Source organism: Notamacropus eugenii, chromosome 4 (assembly GCF_028372415.1).
Source record: "Notamacropus eugenii isolate mMacEug1 chromosome 4, mMacEug1.pri_v2, whole genome shotgun sequence".
NCBI classification, from domain to species: Eukaryota; Metazoa; Chordata; class Mammalia; order Diprotodontia; family Macropodidae; genus Notamacropus; species Notamacropus eugenii.
This window is the reverse complement of record NC_092875.1, coordinates 282,170,651-282,195,412: the sequence shown is the minus strand read 5'-3', so window position 1 is coordinate 282,195,412 and position 24,762 is coordinate 282,170,651. Positions and strand designations below refer to the sequence as shown.

General features: G+C 37.6%; 1 protein-coding gene across 1 annotated transcript in view; it reads right to left on the bottom strand.

Annotated features, from left to right (window-relative positions):
• The window catches only part of NKAIN3 (sodium/potassium transporting ATPase interacting 3), an 838,213-nt gene that overhangs the window by 60,523 nt on the left and 752,928 nt on the right, over positions 1-24,762 (bottom strand). The window contains exon 5 of the mRNA XM_072604673.1: positions 74-134. Within this exon, the coding sequence (XP_072460774.1) occupies positions 74-134 (61 nt within the window). The remainder of the gene's footprint in view (positions 1-73; positions 135-24,762) is intronic.

The following is a 24,762-nucleotide window of genomic DNA, read 5'->3' as shown; positions in this document are numbered from 1 at the left end:
CAGTAAACAGTTAGCTCTAGGAAAGAGCCTCACTTCTGGTAGCTGCAGAGATCTGAGTGTATTCGGTACTTACAGCTGTCTTCTTCCTCCATGAAAACACTGATCACATAACAGGCATACACAAAGCCAATCAACTGCAGAAGAGAAAACAGAACAATGCATGTCAGAAAGCTGTACTAAATTTGTGTAAAGCAAGAATCTCAATTACAGCTTGTGCAATTAGCAGATAAAGGATGCCCTGAAATAACTACTACCATTTGATAATAGAAGCCTTCTTGTATTTTTAACTAACAGCTATCATCTTGAAATGCATATTCAATTCCCATTAGTGTTAATAGGATTAAAGAAAGTTACTCAGGTATATCCTGAACAGACTCCTAGGTATTTAACTGAAACCTGAGACTATGGTTACTAAATTGTGAATGATTCGACTTTTCAGAATATTTATTTTGAAATTAACCGTTGAAGGAAATGTACTATTTATCTCACAGGGTTGTTGTGAGGATCAATCAGCAGGCATTTATTAACTGAGTACAACATGCTATGACTGGTTCTAGATGATGAAGCGACAAAAATGAAAACAAAACAAAATAATCCTTACTCTCAGGTTTACATTCATTTTCGGGAAGTGGTGTCTTTTCATTCATAAATTGAGGGGGCTGGAGTTAATGATCTTCAAGGCATCTTTCAAATCTAACCCTATGGCCCTATAATCCTATGTAAACATAAATAGATACAAAACGTACACATAGCAAATATAAAGTCATTTGACGGAGAAAGCCCTGGAAGCTCGGAGGATCAGGAAGGAACTTGAGCTAATCTCCAGAGAAAGCTAAGAATTCTTAAAAGCAGATTGAGCAGGGACTGCATTTAGGGCATAAGGAAAAGCTTGAACAGCAAGTACCACAACTTGACTGAACAAAGATGGATGATATGCATAGGGAATAGGTGGGGCTAAGGAGCAAGGCAGGCTCAACAGCTAGTGGTGTGTGTGTGTGTGTGTGTGTGTGTGTGGTGGGGAGATTGGGGATGGGGGAGAGCTAGGGGGGATGGAAGAGAAGAGGGAAGTAAATCTCTCTTCTGAGACTTTCTTTAAGAATTTTCTTCTCACTCAGTGAAATGCTTGTCTCTCTACCTCAAAGGAAAATCACTAGTGATATATACCAGGAAAGTTTGGTGGGAGTTGGATTGTGAAGGGCTTTAAATGTTCAGCACAGAAGATTGTATTTTATGACTTTTGAGTAGATATATGACATGATGATCCTATAACTTTCTAAAAGGCAGTAGGGAGCCAAGGGTGGCTTTGGAGAGGGGAGAGAGGTGACATAATCAGTTCTATGCTGTAGAGATATCTCTGCAAGGGATAAAACTAAGCTTAGTGAAGATTGAGAGACTATTGTTACAATCTGGGTGAGAGGTAATGAGGGTTCAAATTAGGGTGCTGATCATGTGAGTGTGGAAAAAGATGTAAGAGGTGTTGTGGAAGTAGAATTGACCTTACTTGATGATCCTTTGGATATAGGAGGGGAGGAACACTGATGAATTCAGGAATCTGGGTTTGATTCTTGCATGTGGCATTTAATGGTTTTGTGACCCTGAGCAAATCATTTAACCCTTCTTATCATGTTTTTTCATTTATAAAAAGGAAGATATTTGTAGCCTCAGCCTTGAAAGGTTGTAGTGAGGTTTAAATCAATCAGCAAGCATTTTTTAAGGTCTCTGTGGTGTTAGGCATTTTGCTAGGCACTGGAAATACATAGACAGAAGTGAAATCTTCATTTGCCCTCAAAAAAGCTAATATTCTATAAAGACAAATTGTCACATATTATGATCTTAAATCTGAGATAACGTGTAAAGCAATTAGTAAATGTTAGAAGGTGTTACATAAATGTTAGCTATTTGTTATTATTCCTAAAGCCGGATGAAAGCTTACATTCGAAACAAATCTTGGACTAATTTTGCTGCCTTGCTAGTATAGATTTAGAATTAAGGATTAAGTAATACTTAACTTAGAATGGGAGAAAGAGAGCCATTCTACATATTGGATAACTACTGTACAGTTGCTTTGTTGGTAACTTGATTTTCTCCTCTGCACCAAGTTCAGACTGAAGGATGTTCATTTAGAATGTCAGGAGAACTCTGAAATCACCATGAGAATTCTAAGCATGCCCCTTGTACTGATCTTGTACTATAAGCAGGAGTGCTGAGGGACGATTTATCACAACTGCAGTCACATGATGTGTTTTTCATCTCAGTTTTGGTGGGAGGGAAGTGAAGATACACCAAATGTTTTGGCTCTATGCTAGGGACCTTTTCAATTGTGAGTCCAAGGTCTTGTTAGTACCTTGGTTCTAGGAAGTCTATTAATTTTCTATAGTTCTAGTATAATATAATCTTCAAGTAAAATATAGCCCTCTCTCCTTCACCTTTCTGCTAAGGAGAGCAGTTTTAGTGCCCCAGTAAGATGAATTTTTATTCTGTTTTCTTGGCTGTCTCATCATAAGTAAATGACAAGCAAAGGTATGCAAATGAAGAATTCCCACATTAACTACATTACTGACTTCTAGCAAGTTGCAGAGACCATGCAGCATGCAAATGAACTCCTTTCAATCTGAACATTTCTTCAGCAAGACTACCAAGTGCAATCAATATTGTAGGATTAGATTCTTAGGGATATGATGTGTAGTCCTGCATTGCATTTGGAGGAATATTGGGGAAGAAAAACAGAGGGGTTGATGTAGGGGTCCCCAGAGATGGAACCTGGAAGTGGCTGTGCCAATATATTTGCATCATATATCAGTACAAAGAAGCTGACTCAGAGAATCACAGAATTTCAGAGTTGTAAGGGACCCCAGAGGTCATCCAGCATAAATATATCTGAATACAAATCTCCTTTACAACCTGCCTGAAAAATGGTCATCCATCCTTTAACTTGGAGGTCTCTGATAAGGAAGAATTCACTATTCAGGTGAACTTGACCTTTAACTTTTTAAAATAAATAATTAATTTATTTTTAGTTTTTAACATTCACTTCCGTAAGATTTTGAGTGTTGAATTTTTTCTCCCACCCTTTCCTCCCCTCTCCCCAAGACAGTGTACAAGCTGATATAGGTTCCACTTATACATTCATATTAAACATATTTTCACATTAGTCATGATGTAAAGAAGAATTAGAACTAATGGGAGGAACCACAAGAAAGAAGAAGGAAAGTAAAACAACAAAGAAAAGGAGAGCAAATAGTACGCTTTCATCTGCATTCAGACTTCAAAGTTCTTTGTCTGGATGTTCTATCATGAGTCTTTTGGAGATGTCTTGGATCCTTGCACTGCTGAAAAGAGCTAAATCTATCAAGGTCAGTTATCACATAATGTGGCTTTAACTGTGTACAGTGTTCTCTGGGTTCTGCTCATTTCACTCTGTATCAGTTCATATGAGTCTTTCCTGGTTTTTTCTGGTCTGCCTGCTCATCATTTCTTATAGCATAATAGTTTTTCATTACATTCATATACCACAACTTGTTCAGTCATTCCTCAATTGATGGACATCCCCTCAATTCCAATTCTTTGCCACCACAGAAAGAGTTGCTATAAATATTTTGCACATGTGGGTCCTTTTCCTGTTTTTATGATCTCTTTGGGATACAGACCTAGACCTAGTCTAGAAGTGCTGGGTCAAAGGGTATACACAATTTTATCTATGATACCTTTTAACATGATGTAGTATCCTTTCTTATCTCTTTTAATCAGATGTATTTTTGCTTTTGCTTTGTCTGAGCTCAGGATTGCTACCCTGTTTTTTTCCCTATAACTTCTAAATGCAAGTGATGTGGAAGCCCTGATTCTATCTGGGGTGGGATAGACTCTAATGAGCAGAACACTGGAATTATGAATGACTGCTTCTTCACTAACATCCTCCCTCAAAGTATCTTCATGACTGAAGTTAACCTTGATTGCTTAAAGCCAGTGGAACACAAAATTTGACATGTTCTACCAAACTAGAAATGCTTTGACTACTCACTATTATTCAAGAACAGAATCATAGAATCATGGAACTTTAAACTTGGAATACCACATTGGGTATTCATCCTGTCTGATCCCTACCCTTCAAGAGAATCCCTACCTCTAGCTTTTGTATGAAGAAATCTAATTAGAGGGAAACCATTACCTCCAAAGGCACCTATTCCTCTTTTGGATGCTTCCAATCCTTAGTCAATTTGCTCCTGTGTAACTTTTACCCAAGTGCTCTTAGTTATTCCTGCTGGGGTCAAATTAAATTGTTCTTCTACTTTACTACCCTTTAAGTACTTGAAGAAAGCTACCATATTCCATGGGCTGCTAGTGGTGCTGGGTCTAGAATTAGAAAGACTTGCCATTCAAGTTTGACCTCAGACACTGACTAACTTTGTGACCTGTAATGTTAATGGAATGGGAAGATCTTTCCTGCCCATTAATAGGCCTATGTGACCTGCTTTGAACCTGGGCCCAGTCGACTGCTATGATGGAGCCTGAGTCACATACATGATGGGAGGGGCTTGCTGAGCAGGTGGAACAGGAAGAGTGGAGCAGAAAGAGAGGGTGAGGCAGAGCTGAGGCAGAGCATCTAGCATTAGTGAGAGAGGGAGGAATTTTGCCTAAGGAAGTTTGTTTGTGGGGAAGCCTAACCAAGGAAAGGCTTGGTGCTCCCTAGATTGGTGGTATGTAAAAACTTCTTTGTTACCATGATGGATTTGGCTTTCTGGCATCTGAATAAATATGTTGGTTTTGTCTCTGAAGAAGAGAGTTATTTATATTTTGCGAATTTATCCTGGAAATGTGCATGCATATTCATAGTGATTGCTATGAGCACTGCATTGGCATCACAGGACCCTGGGCAAATCACTTCACCCCATTTGCCTCAGTTCCTTGTCTGTAAAATGAGCTGGTGAAGGAACTGGCAAACCACTCCAGTATCTTTGCCAAGAAAAATCCAAATTGGGTCATTAAGTGTCAGACATGACTGGAATGACTGAACAACCACTGCCACAACAAGTAAAATCACATCCACTTTAAGTCTTGTCTTCTAGAGGCCATCTAGCATCACTCCAGTTGATCCTCACATGACATGGACTTAAGGCCCTGGTTGTTCTGCCCTGGATGATTTTCAACACATCAATGTCAATCTAATTTTGAAAGTTTTTTTCAAAAAGTTTACCATGAGGCATTATACACACACACACACACACACACACACACACACACACACACACACACACATACACATGTTTTTTTGGCCATGGAAATTTTTGAAAACAGTTTGTTAAGGTGTGAATCAGAGGGATGTATTCTGCACCATGCTAGTGACATCACAGATCTTTGGAAGGAGAATATGCATTCTGGGTGAAAAAGGAAATTGGTAGGACTGTCTGGGAATAAGACAACAGGCATACACTGGCATATAGAAAGAAGAGGCTCAATTGGATACTTTTTCAAGAGGTTTGCTTACACACACACACAAATAGAATTCTTTTCATTTACTTGCACTACCATATGAAAGCTATAGACTAATCCAAAAATGCACAACTGCCTCAAGTATTTCCCCTTGGCAATTCATACTCCATAGAGTTACCAAACTAGTTTTTTAAAAGTACATTTCTAACTACATAACTCCTAAACTCAATAAACTCTAGAAGCTTCCTATGACTTCTAGATTTAAAAAAATAATAATAAAAATAATTTCCGTTTGACTTTTAAAGCTCTTCAAAATCTGTCCTGAACCTACCTTCTTAATCTTATAGTTCCCTCCTCTTTGCTCATTCTTTAGTGAAGCCAGACTGACTTTCTTGTGTTCCTTCATCATGATAGGACATTCTCTGTGTTTGGGTCTTTGCATGGGTCTCATACCTGGAATGAAATCTCATCTCATCTGGTCCCTTAGAATCCCTCATTTTCATCAACATTCCACTTAAAGTAACACCTTCTACATTAAAGTTTTCCTAGCCTCCACCCTACTGTTTTCTCTCTCCCCTAAAACATATTTTGTATTTATTTTGTACATACTTATACTAGCTTGACAGGTATAACTATACAAACACACACATGCACACACAATACATGTGTATATTTATAAAACAATACACATATATGCTTATTTATTGACAGATTATCTCTCATCATAAGATGTGAGCACACTGAGGGCAGGGGCATTTCCATTTTAGCTTTATATCTTTAGAGCCTAGTATAGTGCTTAGGAAGTAGATGCTCAAAAAGCATTTATTGAATAAGTAACTTTTTAAAAATGACTCATTGTTCAGCCTGGGAGGAGTTAGGGAATTTATTTATTTCTTCTTTGCCATAATATATAGTATGAACAGGGACTTTTTGATAGACAGGAGGGAAATTGTAGCTTTTTTTAATCCCAGTGACATCAGACAGTTCTTCTCTCTCCTCTGTCCTCCCTCATGTGAACACTTTCCTACAAATTTAATATGGAAATTTCCCTTATAAGAAAAATGGAGCAATATGGAATGAAAGAAGCTCTTAAAATTCCACTGTCAAGTACAGTAGTTCATTAATGGACACTATTGTTGTCTTGAAAGATGATGCACTAAGCATTTTGACCATGCATGTGAAATGTATAGTAATAGCTGAAAATAAAGCAAAGACACACCATAGTGTAAGTCTTAAATCCAGCTGTCTGCAGGTCCTCAAAGAGATTTTTCCTAGCCATAACCTTAATATTATTACAAACAAATTAATTGAAATTTCTGCTTTTACTTTTGTATTATTGATAGGTATATTAATAAAATATTTATCCTGGCAAATTACTTTTGCTATCTTGATTAAATAAACTGCTATTTAATTAATAACATTATGCTCTTACAAACCTGTCTAGCGATCATGTTAATCACCAATTTGCCGAGAGCTGATTGTTGTGTGGTTCTTGGTTTCTCAGCATCTGAGCTGAAATAGACCCTGTTGGCCCTCTGCTTGGCGCCAAGAAATAGATCCAGAGGCATGTTAGCCAATAGGAAACCCACATGATGTAAATCATCTAAGGGATAATTACCCTGATCATTCCTGGTTTTAATAAAGCTTTGAAAGAGGTATTAATCTTAAAGATATCCTTTTCTTTCCCATTAAAGGCAGGTAGCTGCTATCTCATTCAGGGTGTTTCTGCTCTCTTCCTTTCCTCCTACCTTACCTTCAAAATCTGGCTCCATCAACCCTATCTTCTTTGATATATTTGGGGAATGCAAGGGAAGTAACTTTAGATGCCAGTTTCCCACTGGGTTATATAAGAGAACATGATTAGATTTTACATGGAGAGTTTGTAGACAGAATTGATTAGTTTGCCTGTGGAGTTTGTGTAAGGGATTGATTAGTTTATTTTCACATTTGCAAATAACAGAACTTTTAAAAATAAAGGGTGGGGGAGGGTGTTCTGTTGTTCAGGATGTGTATTATTAAGATCAAATCAAAGGAGTGAGTCATGGCTGATATTTTATGAGCCTTAGGATGGAATACCACGAGGTTAAAAATAATGAATCCAATTAGAATAACCCAAGCAGGGCTAGACTTATTCATACATAGAATTGTTGATATGATTTGAGGGAACATGGAAAGACCTTATCCTCTTCCTGGTTGAAAAATACTTTTCTTATCAGTTTTTCTGAAATCCGAAGTGTTTAGATCAGACTTTTAAGACTTTCTTAAGGGATTTTTAGTATAATATGGTTAAAGCATAAAGTTACATGGCAGGGAAAACATATTAGGTAACTAGCACATTGGAACTTTCTTAATGCCATGCCTATTTTGAAGAAAGGAAAAGAATAAACATCTATCACTCATCTACTGTGTGTCAGGTTCTGTGCTAAGCACTTCATTGATTTATCTCATTTGATCCTAATAACAACTCTGTGAGGCAAGTACAATTTTTATCCCCATCTTACAGTTGTGGGAACTGAGGCAGACAGAAGTTGGGTGACTTTGTCCAGGGTCACGCAGCTATAGTGAGTCACTGAGGCTAGATTTGAATTTTGGCCTTCCTGACTCCAGTTTTAGCTCTCTACCCACTGTGCTAACTAACCAGCTGCCTAGCAGCTTTGAAGTAATTGAATGGAATGAAGTTAGTGAAGACTTCTCAGAGCTTAACAAAAGGCTTTTTTAGTAGATGGTTAGGCCTAAGTTTCAGTTTCTCAGAAATCATATGCCACATCAACATAACACAACTCCCCTTGGATTGCTGTCACAACCCTCTGTTGCCTCCTTGGGTTGCCATACCAGCATAACACAACCCCCCCTTGGGTTGCCACATCAGCATCTACAGCAACATAACGCCTATTGGTTATTCACAGGGTAGACTGTCGTGTTTAGACTGTGAGCCTGCCACCCAGCCAATGGGAGAAAAAGGCCAGTGGGGGTGGGGGTGGGATCTTCATTAGGGCTATATAATCTCTATTTTTGCTTTCTGTGATTGCTTCACTCTTCTGATTACTTATCAGAGAGCAGATGCCCTTTCTTGTGAGATTGTAATAAAATCTTGCTGCTTTGCTTCTACCTTGAGAAGTCTCTGATTTTTATTTGAGTTGGTAGCCTCTGACCTACACATAATCTTTGATAATGCTGCTGATTCATTGATGCCAATCATTTTTACTTGACAGTCATTTCTTAATATATGGTTGCTTATTATAATATATAGAGTTTGGCTTCATTTTATTGTCTGTTTCATTTACATTGTTGTGGCTATCTATACTGCCTAGTCTAGCTTCTTTTCATTTCTATTCTTTGTCAAATCTTGCCTGCTTTGTAGGATGATTTAAGAAGAACACCAGTTGAGTCAAGGGACTTGGACACTAATTCCACTCAGTTTGGTCATAGACATCCTGAGACTTGGCAGATCATTGGTCCTTAGTCTTCCCATCTATGAAAAGAAAAATGTAGTTGTTCCTTCTTTGAAGTTTTATGATTTTTTTTCCTCCTTTACACTTCTCACTGTTGATGGTGTTGAAGATGGGGGGTTAGAGACCCTCAGGTGCCCTAGTTGATTTACTTAGGACTTAAACAACCAATGAGTTTCTAATCTGGATCAGTTGAGGGCATTTCCATTCCAGAAATTCATTTTACTGATAAAATAATCAGTCTAACAAAAAAAGAGAGAAAGAAAGAAATGAGAGGGAGAGAGAATATCAATTTTAGTTTGACCTCTGGGTCAAAAGTTTGTCAAATTTACTAATGTCTTTCATTTGTTCTTTCAGAAATTCACTTTTAGCAATCAGAAGGAAAAGAAGTGGATTTTGCTGGTTGATTATGTAAAACTCTGAGGTTAAACCAGGCTAGCCATGCAATGCAAGGTGATGGTGGAGCAGGCTGTCCTGTTTCAATCATCTGTCTCACTGTTCGGCACTGTTTCCTGCCCTTTGTGTTAAAGACAATTTTCTCCTCCCTTCTTTCCTTCCTCCCTACTCTGTGCCTGCCCCTATTTCCCCTCCCTACCTAGACTACATTATCTTGGAAAATGTCTGTCTCCCCTTATGAGTGACCAAAACCAGCTTGCTTTATTTTGTTAATTCTCCTGTGTGCCTACTCCAGTTCAGTGCACCTCTTTCTCTGATATTTGGGAATAGTGGTACTCCTGTTCATTTAGGGTTTTTTAAAAAAAGAAAAAATAAAGTGGCAGAGGAACTAAATTGTGCACATCATGCTTGTCCCCCTTCATTGAGTGTTCCTCTTTCTTTTAATTTTCAGGTTGAGAGGCTTGCAGAAGCCCAGCCCTAGGATTAGCCAACAGACCAGAGTGGTAGAGCCAGGCAAGAGGAAGGCTTGAATTCAGAGATTACTTTAGCTTTCTTTTGAAAAAGCAATTACTGACAATGTAAATCCTAGGTGTTAGCTTGTTGAGAAGGCCAAAGAAAGGGCAATGTCTGTTGGTTTTCAGTGACCACCTAGTCCCATGTTTTTGTGCTACCCCAAGGTGGTTTTGATCATGTTAGAAGGGGTCAGATTCAGTGAAAATCACTTGAGTTAGAAAAACAATGGACCCCTATTTCCTCCCTCACATCCCCATCCCCATCCCCTTTTTTTTTTCATCATTCTGGGATTGGCAGCAAAGGTATATCCAGAAAGACCACCAGCTTATATGAACTGATGTGGAGGGATGCCTCTGTTCCTTTAGGGAAAAATGTTTTACTTGTTCCCCCCTTGGATGAGTTTATATTCAGCTGTCCAGAGGTGGAGTTTCAGTGTGGTTTAGAAAAACCCTGATCTCTACAGTGCAAACAAAACTGCATTCACATTTATAGCAGGTCTGTCTCTCTGACCTTTCCCAGTCCTCCTTGACCCTGCTTTGCTTACATAGTGCACACAAAAGGACCTCAAATCATTCTCACTCAGCTGGATGGAATTTAGATCTGCTTTAACTTGGGATCCAACATGCTCTTTAGCCTGGAAAGACTGATTTTATATGCCCATAGTTAACACATAAAAAAATAGTTATGACATCAATGTAAGACAGATAAAGACAGCACACAGGTTCACTCTTGATTTGGTCAGACAGGAAAGGGCCTGAACGCTGTTGCAGGTCTTAAAAACAAACCTCTCCTGTGTTATCGTTCTGTAGGTAACCAAGCTCTCTTAGGAGCATCTCCCCAAGGGGAGACATGATATCTGTGGAACTGGTCCGTGCATTGACACATGCTTAAGTTTCTTAGTCATACCTTCTTCTAAGGGTACAGGGTTTTTCTCTGTCCTCAGCAAAAGGATCTGGAATTAGGAGCTAGGTGAACCTAGGGCCTGATTACTAGTCTGTGTGGGCTTCCCAGAAGTAGTACAGTACAATATAGTGGAAAGAGGGACATATTGGAATGGAATTGACTTGAGTCTGAATTCAGGCTCACTTACCTGAATGTGATTGAGGGCATTTCCAGAGCTAAATCCTATGAAGTTCTCTAGGTGGGAAATGAAAGCTACCACACTGATTCATATTAAAAACACCAGAGGATATAGCAATAAATAGAGCTTTCCTTAAAATGATACGTATTATCTAAAACTATCAGCAAGCATTAACTGTAATGGGGATAAGCTAGAAGCCTTCCCAGTAAGATCAGGCATGAAGCAAACATGCCCCATTATCACCATTATTATTCAATATTGTGCTAGAAACGTTAGCTGTAATAATAAAGAAGAAAAAGAAATTGAAGGAATTAGAATAGGCAAAGAGGAAATAAAACAATTATTCTTTGCAGATGGTATACTTAGAGAATTCTAAACAATCAACTAAAAAACTAGTGAAAATAATTAACAACTTCAGCAAAAGTTGCAAGATATAAAAAACCCCAACATAAATCATGCTCATTTTTATATATTACCAAACAAAATCCAGCAGGAAGAAAATCCAGCATTGAAGAGAAAGAGAAATTCCATTTGAAAGTACGGTAGGCAATATATAATACTTGTGAGTCTACCTGCCAAGACAAACCCAGAAAGTATATGAACATAGTTCTAAAACACTTTTCATACAAATAAAGTCAGATCTAAATAGCTGGGAAAATATCAATTGCTCATGAGTAGGCTGAGCCAATATGATAAGAATGGCAATTCTATATAAATAGATTTAGTTATTCAGTGCCATACCAATCAACGTACTAAGTTATTTTATAGAGCTAGGTAAATAATAACAAAATTCATCTGGGTGAACAAAAGGTCAAATATATCAAGGGAATTAATGAAAAAAACTGTAATAATGTGCCCTAGCTGTGCCAGATCTCAAACTGTATTATAAAGTGATCATCATCAAAACTATAAATGGTGGTTCAGAAGAATAGAATAGGTACACAAAACTCAGTAGTAAATGATCACAGTAATCTACTATGTCATAAATCCAAAGACCTCAGTTTTTGGGACAAGAACTTACTATTTGATAAAAACTGCTGGGAAAACTGGAAAACAGTATGGCAGAAACTAGGTATAGACCAGTATCTTACGCTACATACAAAAATCAGGTCAAAATGGATACATGATTTAAATATGAAGGGTGAAGCCATAAGCAAATTAGAAAAGTGAGGAATAGTTTATCTGTCAAATCTATGGAAAAAAGAAGAATTTATGACCAAACAAGAGATGGAGAGGATTACTAGATACAAAACGAACAGTTTTAATTTTATTAAATTAAAAAGACTTTGCACAAACAAAACCAATACAACCAAGATTAGAAGGAAAGAAGAAAGCTGGGAAATAGTTTTTATAGCAAATATCTCTGCTAAAGGTTTCATTTCTCAGATATGTTGAGAATTGATTAGAATTTATAAGAATACAAGTCATTCCCCAATTGATAAATGGTAAAAACAAAAGTATGAAGAGGCAGTTTTCAGACAAAGAAATCAAAGTTATCTATAGAAATATGAAAAAATGCTCTAAATCACTGTTGATTAGAGAAATGCAAATTAAAACAGCTCTGAAGTATCACTCATACTATCAGAATGGTTAATAAGACAGAAAAGGAAAATGACATATTCGAGAGGATGTGGAAAAATCAGAATGCTAATGCACTGTTGGTAGAGTTGTGAGTTGATCCAACCATTCTGGAGAGCAATTTGGGACTATGCCCAAAGGGCTATAAAACTGCACAATTGGACCAGTTACAGAATCAGAATTTGTGAGTTGGAAGGGGCTTCAGTAGCCATTTAATCCAACTCACGAATGAAGCATGAAAGAAATCCTCTCAATAATAAATATACCCTAAAGAGAGTCATGCAACCTCTGTTTAAAGGACTCCAATTGCTCCTCCAGAAAAAGGGAACCAACGATCCCCAGAGGCAGCACATTGTAGCTGTGGATAGCTGCAATTTTAAGGATTTCTTTCCTGACAACAAATCTAAATTTGCTGCTGTATAATTCCCACCTAATACTCCTAATTCTGCCCTTCAGATTCAAGCAGAATAAATCCAATTCTTTTTTCCACATGTTAGTTTTTCAATAAAATTTGTCTTAAAAAAATTGATGGATGGTGCATTTCATATTGCTTATCCTGGGCCCATTTGGTGATGCTTTCCCCAGTGATGCCCCACAAATTGCCCCAGTTATAGGTATGACAATGTAATTCACAGGAAGTCTCAGTGTAGCATATGCCTTTGTGCTTTATCAGCATGGGGGCCACAGAGTACGGAGGAAGTGTGCATGGTGCTGAGGAGAGAGAGTATGAAGAGATTAACAGTAGCCATCACTCTGTCACTTGTTCTTTGAGGGGATTAAAATCTTGTGCAATTCTTTTAAAGAGTTAAACTCCCCATCTTTTGCATACGGTGTTTCCTAGCAGTACTTCAGTCCTACTTTTCAGATAGTTTGCCAGTCCATTCTAGCTGAGGCTGAAGAATCGGCAGCAGGTGTGTGCTGTCATTAAACAATGCTGTGGTGATACATTTCTTACTGCATGCCTCCCTGGAGCCCTTTTCAATGCAATTGTCACCCAAACCCATCTGTTTTTTCCTTCATGCACAGCACAGGAGAAATCTGGGATCCACACAATGCCGAGGACCTAAAAGTGACCAGCTTCTCATTTATTTCAGTCGCAAAGGAGGATGGTACCCATCCCAAAGAATACCCAATTTGCTTTGGTCTAAATCAAACTACTCCTACTTTCCCTTCCAGACTCAGCCAGACATAGTTATCATTGCTTATGGAAGGGTTCTATGCCAAGTGAAGCTTGAAATTATTTGAAGACATTTGGTTCACCCTCCTAAGAGTCCCCTTGGCACCCTGGACTCCAAATGAATTAATGAATATGGAAATAAAATTGTTTTTTCAACGATGATCATAAAAATGCACAACGGCAGACAGCATGCCATTTATTCCCAGCCCAGGGGACTTCTTGCCCTTATGCAGACAAGCAGCATTTGTGCAGACAGCATCAAAATGGAAAACAAATGGTTGGCTTGTTTCTAAAGTCAGATAAGACTTTTAACCAGGCTTCTTTGTGATGCAGATACTCTGCAGCCTCATCAGCTCTCCCAGTCTTCTCACAAGGGATCCAAATGCAAGCAAATTTCACTAAGAGATTCATTTTCCTGTTAGTCAGTTAGCCAGCAAAATACTCTTTCTAGTGGCCAGTCCTTGGAGAATGGGGATAATTGTTTAAAAAAAAATAAAAGGCATCCATTAAAATGGATCAGTCTATCTCAGGCTTTATTAAATGCTCATTGTCCAAATACTTGATCATCTTTCTATGGAACTATTGAAATAGCATGTTTAGAAACTGCTAGGTCCATATGTCAAGATGTTTTGCGTTCTTTGGAGGAAAATGCTGTGTCAGGACCAGGTATTGCTATCATATTGTTATTTCTGAGACTACATTATAATATCCTTCCACGTAAACCAAGAAGAGTCTATGAATTTATGAGATTAATGTTTGAGAATTAGCATATTTGGGAAAGAGGGTTATTTTAAAAAATTATTATGTATGTCAAATACATTCTGAATAAGGTTGTTCGAATGTGATGTCAGTGAGGTAGTAAGTAATAATGACAGTTGGTATTTGTACAACAGTTGATAGTTTTCATAGCTTCTTAACACATCTTATTTCCTTTCATCCTCTTAAGAGCTTTATGATGTGGGCAGTTCAGACAATATTATTCCCATTACCAGATGAAGAAACAAAGGCTCACACAGATTTTGATTTGCCCAAAGTCATGTAGATTGCAAGTAACAGATCTGGGACTTGAATCTGCAAGAGTGAGGTTTCACCTTCATCCCTCTTAATATAAAATAATTACAAGGTGTTAAGTATAGAAGTGGGCGCAGTGAAGAGTTTATAAATGTGGTCACAGGATGGTTTCTGCCATTTAGAAAGAGGGCTCCTCTTTGAGCAGGTCACATAATGAAAAAGTAGCTTCTGGTTAATTGGGCTTGGTCCAGAATGGATAGACATTGCAGGCTATCTGTTGCCAAAATTCTCAGCTATGTGAAGGATGGAGACACAGGATTGTTCTATGGAAAGAACATTGGATTTGGTATCATAAGACCAAGGTTTGAGCTGGTCCCTTCCAGCTCTAAATCTTGTGATCTTTTGCTTTCATTCCTTACCAAACTCTGGCCAAGAGTGGACACAAGGTCTTAGGAGTTTATGGTTAACATTGGACAGTGTCAATAGGAAAGAGGAAATTGACATTAGAGTATCATATAGAAGGCCAGTTGGTTCTGTTTGAAAACAATGGATCTACAATAACAACATCAATAACAAAACATCATCATCATCAACACCAAGAATAGTAACAACAATGGCAACGGAATAGTTCTTAAAGATTGTTTTACAAAACCTTACTAGTGTCGCATTTGCTTCCAGGAACCAGTGAATTTTCAGAGGGGAAATAAGATGCAGCAGATTCCAATGGACAGAGATTGGAATCAGAGTTAAGAAAGCCTGGGCTCCAGTTCCAACTCCAATTTACTGACTTTCTGACAATGGACAAGTCACTGATCTTCTCAGGATGCCCAAGCAACTTTCTAAGAGTACAGGTTGCAGAAAAGTTGCTGATCTGCATTGAAAGATGGACTTCTTCCCTGGGAGTTCCCTACCCCAACGAAATCATGGGTCTGGCCAAAATGAGCCAACAACAAACAGGGGATAAACTTATGTTGTCATTAAAAAAAATCTTGTAGTCTAATTGATCTGTGGAAAGGGAAAGAAATATAGAAAGGATTCTTCGAAGTGATTCTTATATTTATTATTTTTTCCAGGTAGTTTAGGAAAAATTTGGGAATGACAATAGGGCTTATTATTGGTCCTGCGGAAATTCTGTTCTGTGTGTGGTGGAAGAGTTCACTTATACTTGAATGGATAGAGGAGAGTCAGTTTTGTGGCTCATTTTGCTATTATGAATTACAACACTCAAAATACATTGCAGCTCAGTCCAGTTCAGATGAGATGTAGAAGGAGTCTGGGCAAAAGTTTGTGTTGCTTTCAACTCAGCAAGAGAAAATAAAGCTTTATGAGTTTCAAGAATATATCTAAAAGATCATGCTGGGTTAGGACCTCTTTAAAGATGCAATGCTTCAAGCTCATTAGGTAGGGTGTGCATTATGACAGAACATCTATTCACTTACAATATGAAAGGTTTGAATTCTTCCATAGAGTAGAAGCCCAGAGCAGGGAGAAACATGGTTTGATGGATAGCTTGACAGAAGATATCTTAATGGGAATAGTGTCTGTCATTGAGCCCACATTTAATAAATGCTTATTGTGTTGAATGGGCATTTGATAAAGTCATGTTTATAGTATAGTAGTAATTAAAAACAATTGTTAATCACTTACTGTGTGCAAGGCACTGAGGATGTAATGACAATTAAAAACACCAAACAGTCTCTAATCTCAAGGAGCTTACATTCTATTCAAGGAAACATGTATATATACATCAGTCAATTAGTTAATTAGCATTTATGAAGCACCTACTATGTGCCAGGCAGTAAACTAAGCCATGAGGTTTCAAAGAAAGGCAAAAAACCAGTCTTTGCTCACAAGGATCCCTCATTCTAATGGGGGATACAACTGATACAAATGACTATGTATAAAGAGGATATACTCAGAATAAAATGGAGACACTCAACAGAGGGAAGGCATCAACATTAAGGACAATCAGGGAAGACTTGCGGAATCTGGTGGGTCTTTATATAAGACCTGCAGGCTTGCTTCAGTTAAGACAGGAATTGGAGATGAGGAGGGAGAGAATTCCAGGCATAAGGACAGCTGGTGAAAGTACTGAGAGGCTGGAGATGGAGTGTATTGTACAAGGGGCAACAAGGAAGCCAGTGTCATTAGATCCCAGAGTACTTGGGTGCTGGGCAAAAGGCCAAAGAAGACTGGAAAGGTTGGGAAGGGGCCAGCTTATGATGGTTTTTAAAAGCGAGACTGATGACTTCATATTTGGTCCTGGGAATAATAGAGAGTCATGAGAGTTGATTGAATAGGAGAGTGACATGGTCAAACTTCCCCTTTAGGAAGAGCTATCTTATAGCTGAGAGGATGATGGACTTGAGTGGGGCAAGACTTGAGATAAGTAGATTAACTAACAGACTATTACAACAGTCTAGGTGTGAGGTGGTGAGGATCTGTACCACGTACTGTCAGAGGTGAGTAGGGAATACCTAGGGGACTTGTTATAAAGGTAGAAATGATCTTGCCAAATGATCGCATATGGGAAAATGAGAGTGAGAAAGTGAGGTTGACACTTAGGTTGACTGGGAGATACTCTCCACAAAAGCGGGAAATTTTGGAAGACAGGAGAGTTTTGGAGAAAAGATGAGAAGCTCAGTTTGGGATGTAATAGGCTAAATACTTCTGCAGACCATCCAGTTAGAGATGTCCAATAGGTAGTTAGAGATATGAGATTGGAGGTTGGAAGAGAGGTAAGGGATAGACAAATAATAAATCTGAGAATCATCTGTAATCAGTCAATAAACATTTGTTAAATACCTACTAGGTACCAGGCCCTGTGCTAAGTGCTAAGGAAACAAATAAAGGTTGAAGGCAGCCCCTGCCTTCAAGGAACTTACAGTCTAATGGGGCAGACAACATGTAAACAACTACGTACAAGCAAGCTGTTGTGATAGCAACCACACTGGCATACCCAGGATGGCTGCTACCACAGGTTCTTGGATCTGCTTTACCAGGAAAGATGGTTGTTTATGGGGTCAACAATCTTTTAAAATTACATTCAAAACAGAGAAAACATAAGCAGAGAAATAAAGACCAGCAGACAGCTCTGTCTGACTATAACATACATACATAGTCACTAGAGAGAGAAGCATCAGCATTTGGGTTTTCAAAGCTGGGGTGGGACTCCTTAATGGCTACCCAGAGTCTCATCTGGCATATTAACCTTCTTCCAAAGAGTGAGCCCCAAAACAAAACCTCACCTCAGAGTATCTATAACAAAGATGCAGCTCCTAACTGGCTCAGAGTCAGTAGGCATGAAACCTAAGTGACTCAGCACAGCTGTAAACTATTAGGGTTCAAAAGAGATTGAGCAGGTACAAAAGGAAATTTTCTATTTTTAAAGAATAACATCATCCCTCATTCTGTCTTCCTTTCCCCTAGTCTCTGACAGAAAGGTGGCTCTTCTCTTTAAGGCTATTCCCTCTTGCACATATTCTTAGTTTCATCCCCTTCTCTCTTATGAGCAAATTGAATCCTTGATATTCCTCCATTTCTCTCAATTCTTTGACCCTTCCCTATCAACTGGTTCCTTCCCTATAGTTTTTTTTTTTTGAGGCAATCAAGGTTAAGTGACTTGCCCAGGGTCACACAGCTAAAAGTATCTGAGAGATTGGATTTGAACTCAGGTCCTCCTGACTCCCCAAACCCTAAATGCTCTATCCATTGTACACCTAGCTGCCCCACCTATAATCTTTAAACATACACAAGTCTTCTCATCCTTAAAAACCCTTCACTATTTCTTATTTCTCCTCCTTAATTCCCCCTTTTTTGACTTGGCAGTGAGAATGAAGTGACTTGTCCAGAGTCACACAGCTAGTAGGCGTCAAGAGTCTGAGGCTGGATTTGAACTCAGGTACTTCTGATTCCAGGGTCAGTACTCTATCCACTGCCCCACCTAGCTGCCCCACTTTCCCTCCTTTTCTTAGACAAAATTCTTGAAAAAATCTATCTTTCCTTGCTTCTATTTTCTCTTTTCTTATTCACTTTTAAATTCTTTGTGAACTAGCTTCCGATGTTATCACTTAGTAGAAATAACTTTCTCCAAAATGATCAATGATATCTTAATTACAAGATTTTATGGTCTTTTCTCTGTCTTCAACCTTCTCAGCTCACCTACTACATTTTATACTGTTGCCTACCTTCTCCTAGATACGCTCTTTTCTCTGAGTTCCATGATACTTCTCTCTTTTGGTTCTTCGACTACCTATTTTACTGTTCCTTAAGAATTGCCTTTGCTAGCTTATCATCCAGATCATATCCTTAAAGTTATTTCTCACATCCCCAGAGTTATTTGTTAGGTCCTTTTCTCTCCTCCCTTTAGGCTCTTTATATTGGCAAACACATCAGTTCCCATAGGTTTACCTACCATTTCTCTGCACATAACTCATGTTCTTATGTAACTCACGTATATGGGTTACATAAACTCTCACTCTCAATTTCTAGCCTGGTTGTCTTATCCTAGCCTGACCTCACATTGAAAGGTCAACATTGGTCACATTGGAAGTGTACATTGGTAAAGGACTATCATCATTTGGCTAAACTCAAACTTTTTTAAGGTCACAGGGATAGCCCTGTTGTGGGGGATATAGTTCCCCTCATCATCACCATAGCTCTCAAGTTCCCACTGGTGTGCTTCTATTTGCACAAACTTTTTTGTACAACTAATGTAACAATGATGTTAAATCAAATCTTAAACATAATTATTTACTTAATAATAAGGTGAAAGCAATAATAATGATAATACCACAGGTACTAATATAAGTTAAATTTAAGAATAACAAATACATTACAGTACACATGTAAATCTGGGTCATGATCTTCCACCAATGCACTCAGTATTTGTAAGGGAAAGGGGACATATATTTATGCATACTTATCAAGGAGTTAACATGTGTGAAGAAAACCCATAGGCTTGTGGTGATCCACAAGTCTGGACTTTATGCTTTAATGTCATGGGTCCATTCAGAAATATCTAAACCATCTAAGGTTGCTTTTTCATTAACTGCTTTTCTTCTGGTCCTTACTCTTCTGCTAAACAAATCCTCTCTTTTTCTACACTTGAACCAACGAAACAGTGATCAGTATTTTAGACTCATAACCATCCTTAAAAGGATATTGAGAAAGGGTTATGCTATTGTATTGGCTAGCAGTTCCTTTTAAGCCAGAGAACTTCAGTGTTCATCAAACTGGCTCTTGTTGTGCAATGCAGACAAATTCAGTCAGCTCTTCACCCACCCAGATTCTATGTCATATGATCAGTCCATAGCAAACAGAGTTCACAGTTAAATTCACCAAATTTACTCTCTGAACAAGATAGAGGAACCTAGATAACTCTTCACTCACGTGGATTTTGTGTTTTCCAGTTAAAACTCAGGATTCCTTCTTATATAGAAAAGCAATTGCAAAGCCAACCTTCCTTTTCCGATTTTCCTTATCAAACCAGGAACACATCAGAGAACAAGTCTCCTTTGAGGGACTTTATCCCTCTCAACCTATACATGGTGCTGAGGGGCAATAGCTATGTTCCAATGAGCTTCAGTCTTTCTCCAGCTAGTCAGTCCTGCGGCTGAAGCGGACCTGTCCCCTGGCACTCTGGCTGTATTCTTTTCTGCCTCCTGTGTTCTCCACTCAGCTCCTTCTCACCTGGTTAGTCCACTGTCTTCTTCAGGTTTTTTCAATCATTACTCTGTCTACTCTTCACCACCTTCAATGGTTTCAGTCAGAGCCTCCTGGTACTCAATGACTCACCTTTCCCTTGCAAGATGAAAATTTCCTAAACTTCCTTTTTCAGTCTTTATTAGTATGGTCTTTATTAGTCATCCCATAATCCCCAAATGATATTTAATTTATTATTTTGTGAGTTCAACCACTTAAGGTTTAAAAATCATTGCATACAAATGAGCTGGGGGACCACAAGTCCCTGCAGTTTCTGTCATTCTGAAATCCTGAACATATTCTTTTTCTAGTTTGCGACTCTGAAAACTGTTTATTAATATTTATATTTTAATCTTGAAGTAAAAAAATTCTTTTTCTGCTCCTTTTAATGACCAAGCAGTTTACATAGAAATGAGTATCTTATATCCCTTACAAAGTGATATGCTTCAGTTCATTTTCTGCCCTTTTGGCAAACAAGTTACTTATAACTTTTCGGAAAATGATTTTCCTTCCACATACATTTTAGCAATTTTTATTAAACAAAAGCTCTTTTCATGTCCCCTTCAACTATTGTACTGTTTATCAATGAAAGGAGCATTACCTTATACTGTTTCTCTGTCAAATTCTTTCTTTTTTCTTTATGCAGAAGTAAATTTTCTTCTAAAGTCAGCAACCAAACACTTTATAAAATAGAGAGGCAGTACTACATGCACATACACACAGAGGTATGTGAGTAGATATATTTACACAAGCACACATTTATATACAAACACACATACACTCCTTATATTCTTTCTACTTGTATCTCTAGCATCCAGCACAATGACTGGCACATAGTAGGTGCTCAATAAGTACTACCTGATTGTTACGTTACAGTCCCCAGTCCCCTCACCCTCTTGGTTGCTCTTCTCTGTATGTACTCTAGCTTGTCAATATCCTTCCTGTGACACCCAAAACTGAACATCATATTCCAAACAGAGTCTGAGTAGGGTAGGGTATAATAGGACTATCACCTCCTGTGTTATAGATCCTATGTCTCTAATAGAAACTAGGATGACACTAACTTTTTAAACTGCCATCCCACACTTACATCTCTCAAGGAATTTTATATGATCAACATATTGATGGAAGACACTTTATTGGAATGTATAACTTTATGGCAGCATTTTACTCTAGCAAATGAAATTATTTATTTATTTTTCATTAAAAATGAATTTTTATTTATTTTAGAGTAAGAAACAATAAAAGCAGTAGGATTTTATATTATCTTTATATTTCCATCAATTGTGTTACTGTAAAGCTAGATCTCCTTTAGAATAATCACTTGCAAAAGTCTAGTTGGTTCTTTCATATACTTTCATCAATGATATTATCCATTATACATGCAGATTATTCTAAAACGTATTTTGTAGAGATGAGAAAGTGGGCATATGGGCCAATAGTTACTCACATGCCTGTTTCTTATTTGCTTTTATTTTGCTAATGAGCTAAGTGATTTTTTTCTAAGTACTTTGTTTCATTTTTCTTCCTCTTCCTCTTCTATTCCTCCTCATCCTCCTCATCCTTCTCCTCTTCCATGCTACCTATCATGGGGCCCTGGGCATAACAAACACTTATTATATGTTTGTTTGATGGATGAGTCAATCAATAATTTATCCATAAAATGACTGATCTTAAGAATCAATTCATTAACACCTTCAAAATTACATCATGTACCCCCTCCCTGGGCAAGGCCTTCTAGTCCGTCCAAGTACTCTTCCCATCTTTTTTTTTTTTTTTTTTTAGTGCTCTTCCTCAGAGACTGTGAAGTTAGAGTCCAGATGTTCTGACTTGACTATAATTGCTAGAGAAAAAAATTTTTTAGAGACATATTTGCAGAGTTTGCCCCCATCCCCATTTTGATTTCTTGTTCTCATTTTAGTTTTAGGCTTGACTGCCCCAAGGATAATCGGACTTATTTGGGCCTCTCACCAAACTTCCTCTAAATCTTATTTTTCTCCTACTGCTTCTTGTTGCTTTATGAGTCAATTTTGCTCATAACCATCTATCATCCTTCCCTTAGATTTGTTAAATGAGTTTATGTTTAAAAAAGCTGTTATCTTAGGCTGCTGAAGTGATCAGATATTTGATCTGGATGCTCAGGTAGTATATAGATTTTTTTTTTGGTCTTCTGATTGTGTCATTTTATATATATCTTTTTAAAATTCCTTAGGAAACAATAATGGCCTTTATTGTTGTTGTTCAGTCTGACTTGTGTCTGTGTCTGACTTCATGACTCCATTTGGGGTTTTCTTGGCAAAGATAATACTAGAATACTCCAGATAATTCTTCAGGTGAGGAAACTGAGGCAAACATGATTAAGTGACTTGTCTTGGGTCACACTGCTAATAAGTTTTTAGGTTAGATTTGAATTCAGGTTTTCTGGACTCCAGGCCTAGCACTCTATCCTCTATGCCCCACTAGCCACCACCCACTATCTATGCCAGTAGCCTTTATAACAAGTCACTTATTTTATCTCTTTTGCTTTCTTTTGTGACAACAGCAGGTTGTTTGAAAAGGTCATATTGGGATTGTTTCAGTCTCACACTAGATGTCATCATGGAAAATGCTGCATTTAGAGGCAGAGAATCTATAATCAAATAATTGAGAGACTTTGAGCAAGTCACTTCACTTCTGATGCGATTTAGTTTCTTTAAATGAAGAGATTGAATTTAAAGTCACCTATGATTCCTTTCAGCTCTAAATTTATAATCCTGTGCTCTCAATCTTATTTTTTTTTTAAAAATTGTATAATTTTGTACTAGATATTAATAAACTAATAATCTGACTGTACTCAACTGATTCTGAAATGATTCCTTGAATAATCAGTTGTTTCCTGTCTGTTGGAATATAAGCAATTCTTTTCAATGTTATATAGAGCTTTCTGTGTTCAGCCTTCCATTTCTTTTAGGAAGATGTAGGAAAATGAGCATCTATGTACACAGATGTTATCAGTGGCATTTGTTACTCTCTAGGTCTTGGTAAGCATCCTGTGAGGAATGCAAAATATATGCCTGGTTGCAGATTTGCCAGTTTAGTTAAGAGGATTCTAAACTGAAAATGTAGGAGATGGGAGAAAAATATCTAGGACAATTCTAAATAAAAATATTATGTAGGATATGAAGAGTAACTTAGAAAGAATTAGATTAGCCAAAGTGCTCAGTAATTTATAGCAAAAAAAAAAATTAGGAAGAGTGTTGGGAAAGAATATTTCAGCAGCAATGAATATCTATTAGGGAGCTGCTATTTGCAAAGTTGCTGCTACAGTTTTTTTTCATGGTTTGTTTTTGATTCCTCATTGTGGCATGGAGCCAATCCTGATTTCTTAAAAATTCTATCAGCAGAGTATATACTTTGGCAGATCTTTTCAGGCTGGAATGATTCTGAGAACAATCCTGTGGTGATTTCCATGTCTCTTGTTGTAGGACTAGCTTAGCTAAATGTTGGGAGGCTTATTACCAAAGGGCTAGCCATCTGCTGATTTTTTTTTATTATAGTAAGGAAGATGAAAACTGCTATTTAAGCGTAGAAGAGTTTCAATCTAAATTGATCAATTAATATGCCTTTATTAATGCACTAAGAAGTATGAACAAGGATAAAACATCAGTATTGAAATTTATATGAAGCATTACCCAGTCCCTGCCCTCAAGGACACATAATAGCATTAATGGGCAAGGATACACAAGTAATGATAATGAACATTAATTAATACATGATAAGTATTAAAGGGGACATGTGAGGAAAACCATAAGAGAAATTCATGGAGATCTTAGCTCCCATTTTCATAGAGCTTTACAATTCACAAAGTGTTCACAGCAATGTTTCAGGTAGGTAATTAGAGCGCTACTAGTCTCCCTTTACAGGTGAAGAACTTTAAATTCGGAGAAAAAAACATGTATCTAATGCTTTGCTTATATTATTTAATTCAAGGCTTCCAACAACCTTGTGACAAGGGAGATAGTGCAGGTTATCATCATCCCCATTTTTTGGGTTTTTTTTTTTTAAAACACATATTCTATAACACAAACCTCCAAATACTTTTCCCTATAAAAGTAGTCAGCTTAAGAGACTGTTTCTATACCTTATCCAACAGTATTGTTGCTACTAGAAAATTCACCTAGACCTCCATCCCTAATTTTTTAAACAAGAAAACTGAAGTTTAAAGATGTTAAAGGACTCATATATGGTCACACTAAATGTCAGACAGAACCTGAATTCAGGTCTTCTTGATTCAAAGTCTTGTACTCTACAGGATGAAATTGGTTTTCAACTTGAATAATATTCAACATTCTGTCAAAAAATCTGTTCATAGTTCAATTCAAGTTCATACCTGGGTTCTTATAAGCTATGTGACTTTGGATAAGATGCAATGGTGCTGAGATTCAGGA